Genomic DNA, 6,000 nt, shown 5'->3' on the forward strand with positions numbered 1-6,000 from the left:
ATAAAACTTGATGACACTGCATTAGAACAAGAACTTAATTTCTGTATTGAAACTAGAGTAAAGCAGAATCTCTGTAGTTTCTATTTCCCAACCACTCCCAGAATGTACACTTTTAGAGAATCACTCCTAAATTTTCCCACTTACCCTTTCAGGTTAAACTCACAACACGCTCTCACTTCTTCTCTACACACACTCTCATTACACTCCCTGCCTGCACTCCCTGTTTATATGCTCTCTCCCTCCACACACTCTCCTCTCTTCCCACAACAGAGCTGTGGCAGGTACAGGAGAAAGCACAGCGCCCTGGGATACACAATGGGGCCACTGTGCTATAAGGTGGGGCCATTAGTGGGAGGAGAGCAGTATTATAAACAGAACTAAAGAGGGGGACCTTTTCTCCCCTGGATCTCTCTGATCTTTCTTCCTGGCCTTGGAGTGGGTGTAAATTCCAGACCTTGGGACTCCTCCAAACTGGGAGGGGTAGAGGTTATGAAGGAAACAGGATGGGGCCAATCCAAAGAGGCAAAAAGGACTTGTGCCAGATGAGCCTTGGCAGCACACAAGGTACACACACCCCAGCTCACTGGGTAGGAGACACGACTGGTGGCTGAAGCCGCAGCTAATAAGCAAGAGCATGTGATCTGTCTGTGGTACACCTCGGACACTCTAGGGGTGGCAGCAGCCTCGACAGGTGGCCAGGAGGTATCCCAGTCTCCTTTTCTCAGTACGACATCCCCAGGCTTCTTGTCCTAGCCCTTTCTAGGTGTAGTCTAAAGAGGTGCTTCCGAAGTTGATAATCTAATCAAAGCTTTAAACAAACAACAAAAGCTACTGCATCCAGATCTTCTGTAACTGCCTCCATAAAATAAACCAGGCACATTTCCTCAATGTGGGGCCAAAGCGCAGAGTGTACAAGGATAAAAAGCCAAAAGCATGAAAAATCAAGACTGTCTCAAATGTCTCACCGCCTTAGTCACTCCCTAAGTATGCAGAAGCACCCAACTGAAAAACATCCCAGGGGATCATGGCCCCTGGATGGATTTTAAAGGAAATGGGATCCTTTTTTATCCTAGGAAAAGGAAAAAAAAACAAACACCTGCCAGAAAAGAACATGCTCTGAAGTAGAGGGAAATGACATGCCTTCCTAATGCAGCACTTGAAGAAGGAAATGTGATAAAGAACACCATCCTAGTCAGGCTATCGTAATCTAGTGTAAGGGAGAATTCTAAAACGTGATTTTCAATCTCATTTCTCTACTAGGGGGGACCTTGAGAACCATTTTGCTGTTGTTGTTTAGTCACTAGGTCATGTCCAACTCTTTGTGATCACATGGACTGTAGCCCGCCAGTCTCCTCTGTCCATGGGATTCTCCAGGCAAGAATACTGGAGTGCGTTGCCATTTCCTTCTCCAGAGGGATCTTCCAGAGCCAGGGATCGAACCTGCGTCTCCTGCATTGGCAGTTGGGTTCTTTACCACTGAGTCACCAGGGAAGCCCAATCAGAACCATCAGGAGTTCTTAAAATATATAGGTATCTGGACCTTTTAGCCCAGATCTACTCAACCAGAATCTCTGTGGTAAAGTTCAAAGAGCCACATTTTTTAAGCTCCCCTGACAATTCTAATATACACAGCTGGTTAGAAACCACTGTTTAAAATGATGGAAACTATTCTTCAATAAAGAAAACTACACATGACCATGGACATTCAGACCTCAGTTTCCTTACTGAAATGAGATGGCTGAACTAGATAAGCTGAACTGAGGACTTCCCTGAGCAGTTCAGTGGTTAGGACTCCAAGCTTTCACTGCCAAGGGTGCAATTTTGATCCCTCATCAGGGAACCAAGATCACACAAACCACAAGCATGGCCAAATTAAAAAATAATAATAGAACTGGATTAGTGGTTGCAAGGGAATGTTAACTAAAATACCCTTTTTCAAAAAGGGAATTTTACTGTGCAAATCCAATATTAAAAGCAGAAATGTCTTAGACAGGGGAAGGAAGATAGGTTGGGGCCCTTGTCTCACCCACAGGTCACCTCAACAAAGACACCAACCAAGTCTTCACAGAGCACAAGGTGGTCTTTCGTAACAGCTACAGCTTTTAAATTCTTTACCTTCCAAAATTAGATCTAGTCTATAATTTGGGTAACAGAGGACTTAATGTTTTTGTTCCTTACAAACTTTGCATGAGAAACATACCCCTTCCTAATAACATATTCACCTCCTTCCATTTAACCTTCCATTTAGAAAAATAAGTGTTAATTACCATTCTCTCCACCTAAATCATCACTAATCCCCTCTCCCCTTCCCCAGTCTCATGCAAGGGCTTTAAGCTCAGAAAAGAAGCCCAGATTCAAGAGGATGCATCAAATGCATATTAGAGGTAACCCCAGGAATAGAAAGGAAGAGAATGGGACCAGGGAGGAACACAAAGGGGACTCCAACTGTGCCTTTTTAGAGCAAAGGGAAAAATGTGAAGGACTGACATTTGCTAGTTTTGGAATACATGATGTCTGGTGTATTGTTCTCTGGACTTTCCTGTAGTGTTTTAAGATTTTCAAAATTAAAAAGACAAAACAAGACAAAAAACTCTTGTTTATTAGCACCCTTCGAAACATCCTGGATTTTCATTGGACTTTAACCACAAAACCTCTCATTTTCCCTTGCTGGCATTTTCCACCAAAGCTCACTTATAGGATACATGATCTGTAATTACATCTATTTACCCCGCAATCTTGAAAAAAAAAAAAAAAAAAAGCAGCAGAACAAAAGAAATGAACCACTGATAGTAAATCGACACTCTAAGACCACAAGGTCTTGGAGCATCTGAAAATGGAAAACAGCAGTTGCACATTAACTTCACGAATAATGCAGATGACACTGCCTTTGGTAAACAGTCTTTGAATATTGCCAAATGGATGGAGCTACACCCAGAGCACTACAGAGGGGAAAATGGACCCAATTCACATATAAAGCAAAATCAGTAAAGAACCAGTGAAACATTCAGGCCTAAAACTTGAAACCTTAAAAATGCTTTTCTCCCATATAGCTGGTAGTGCCCAAAACATGCACCATAAGCATAAAACTGAACAACACAAACCTGGAAAATGTTCAGAATACATAAGTGCCTACTGGCATGACTTAGAGACCGAACAAAAGTGCCCATCAGACTGTTTCATGATAAAACTACCATCAAGGCTACTTGCTCCTGTGAAAAAAAAATCCTAGCTATACTTACTTATTCTTTCAAATGACCTGCCTCCCAGTCACACCTACAACATACTCAACGAGATCTTTATCTTTGTTCACACAGTATCAGCTCCTTTCTCCCAATCTTCTCTCCGACCAGTCTTTACCTCTTTGCTTCTTCCAAATGACAAAGGTATTCGTAGGCCACATTCTGACGTCTCCTCTCATCCATCTCCTCTGCAGTAAGTCTCTCATTATCCAGGACAGCTAAAACATGAAAGGAAGAATGTAAGAATCTGTAACCCTTCCTGAGCGATGAAAGAATGCCACAGCATCAAATTCCTGCTGGTCACCTGGAGAGTTAGGGTATTGTATGGATAGCCAGGTGTACTATAATGACTTTCCTTAGATAGGAACCATTTTTCAACTGTTATATATTCATCTTAGTATCTATTTAAAAGTACAATATTTTGTTATTGTACTTTTAAATACAATAACATATTGTACAGTTGTTCAGTTGCTAAGTTGTCCCTCTTGCCCCTCTTTCAACCTCAGGGACTGTAGCCCGCCAGCCTCCTCTGTCCATGGGATTCTCCAGGCAATAATACTGAAATGGGTTGCCATTTCCTTCTCCAGGGGATCTTCCTGACCCAGGGATCGAACCCATGTCTCCTACATTGGCAGGTGGATTCTTTACTGATGAGCAACTTGGGAAGCCCCCAATATTATGAACATGTACTATATGTACTCTATGACTTGAGATTTTGGTCCAAATTTGTGCTGATCTATCTGCCAGACTCTCAATCCAGAGCACTTTGTGCTTTTTCACTTTTTTATTAATCACTAAAGCCAGCAGTCACTGAGACCTAAGTGGCAGTGATTGTACTGTGCATTTTACATGCATTCTCCCATGGAAGCCCCACAACAATCCTGTGATTATCAAATGATTTACAAATGAGGAACTGAGGTTGGCTGATCTTTGCCCCAAGGCTAATAAATGATGGAGCCTATAGTCAAACCCAGGTGGTCTGTCTCAAAAGCCCCTAAGATTAACTTCAAAGCAACCTGCTTCCTTTATGGGCATCCAGGAAACAGAAAAAAATGCCTAAGTGCTGGGACTGGCATTCAATGCCTTTCCCAATGTAGCCACAACTACTTTTGGTAACTCTTCCCCCCACACTACCGTGTACTCCACACAACTCAGGAGCCAACACACAGAGCGCTCTTCTCTTCCATAACTTGGTTCACACTCTTCCGCTTCACCCTCATGTCTTGCCCCACCCTGCCCTGTCAAACTGCACAGCATACTGCAAGGCTCTGTTCAAATGTCCTATCTGTGTTCCTACTGCTTTCCCCAAACCCCTCCTCTTCATACACATTACCTTTTAAGCCTGGTTGGTTCACATGACACCTTTATCTCTATCCCTCCTTATTATCATTAGATAGTTACACCTGTCTGCCTCCCTAATTAAAACGTTCTTTGAAAGCAGGGTCTGGTCTTACTCAGCTTTAATGTCACAAATTTGACATAATACCTCGCACAGAACTGTAGAGTGAAATTAGCCTAAAACACTATTCTCAGAATATCAAATAAAATCGGAAACCTCAAGACTCCAAAAGGCCCTCCTTTGGCCAGCGGTAACTATTCCACCTGCAGTTCAGTGATGTCCCAGGACAGGGACAGAAAATGAGATTCGGAAAATGAGGAAGTCAGAGGTATGTTTCTTTTTTTCTTTTTTGTGTCTTCACTTTTGAAATCCTGTCGAGGGAACTAAGGCCGAGAAAGCTGAAGTGACTTGCCCAGGGCCGCACCTCTCAGCTAGCCTGGGGCCGGGCAGGTCTGGACCCTGGATGTACCCGCAGGCAGCGCTCGGGCAGCGCCTTCCCGCGAAGCCAGAGCAGAGCCCGCGTCTCGGGGCTCCGGTTCCCGGGACACGCCCTGCACCGTCCTCCTGCCACCTCACCCTAGGCCGTCTCCCCAATCTCGGTCGAGCTGGGCGGCGGGAGGCGCTGGGTGGGGCCCTCCGGCCGCAGCGTCCGGGACCAGGCGTGGGGGCGGCCGGGGTCCCGGCCGCCTCGGACACCGAGGGGGCGCGGGCTGGGGGCCTCGCCACCCGCCACCCCGTCGCACCGGCTCTTCCGGGTCCGCACGGCCCACAGCCGCCCTGCCCCACCCGCCAGGCCAGCCCCCAGGGAAAACGGTGCCGGGGAGACGGCGAGCCCGTCCCAGGACCCCCGCGCCGCGGAGCCCACACTCACAGCCATAGTGCGGCCGAGCCACGCCCAGTCCGTCAACCTCGTCCGTGGAGGACATGGCGGCCGAGCCCGGGTCTCTGCTCAGGAAGCGGCGAGACCTTGCAGGCGCGGGCGGCGGCGGCGGCAGCTACTGCACAGTGCGCGGGCTGCCCTGGTCCCCGAGGCTCCGCCCCGCGCCGCCGGCCCCACCCGTGGGCCCCGCCCCAGCGTCCCCGCCCCAGCGTCCCCGCCCTGCCGCGCCGACGGGAGAGGGCGGAAGGAGGCGGGGCCTGTACCTCCCGGCTCCGCCCCCGGCCCCCTCCCTGCACCCAAAAAGCCCTCTGGAGGCGGAAGGAAGAAGGCGGAGCCTGCCCGCCAATCCTTCTCGCTGGCAGCTCTTCTGGACGGAGAAGACCCGCCCCGGCCCTGGATCTTTGCCCTCCCCGGCCGCCGCCCGATCCGCGCCACTTATCAAAATGCCGCCAGTGTCTGTACCCTGACACAAAACACGTGGGCATCTTCCGTTCCCCTTCCCACCTAACCAAACTCTTCTGCACCAAAGGGCTCAAGGAAGG

At 47.9% G+C, this 6,000-nt stretch overlaps 1 protein-coding gene across 1 annotated transcript in view; it reads right to left on the reverse strand.

The window, feature by feature from the left end:
* IQGAP1 (IQ motif containing GTPase activating protein 1) overlaps positions 1-5,605 on the reverse strand; it is a 107,078-nt gene extending 101,473 nt beyond the window's left edge. Inside the window, exons 1-2 of the mRNA XM_024982325.2 lie at positions 5,450-5,605; positions 3,358-3,457 (exon numbers count right to left, since the gene is read on the reverse strand). Coding sequence (XP_024838093.1) covers positions 3,358-3,457; positions 5,450-5,504 — 155 coding nt within the window. The 5' untranslated portion in view covers positions 5,505-5,605. The remainder of the gene's footprint in view (positions 1-3,357; positions 3,458-5,449) is intronic.
* Positions 5,606-6,000: the final 395 nt, after the last annotated feature.

The sequence above is a fragment of the Bos taurus genome, chromosome 21, assembly GCF_002263795.3.
Source record: "Bos taurus isolate L1 Dominette 01449 registration number 42190680 breed Hereford chromosome 21, ARS-UCD2.0, whole genome shotgun sequence".
NCBI lineage: Eukaryota > Metazoa > Chordata > Mammalia > Artiodactyla > Bovidae > Bos > Bos taurus.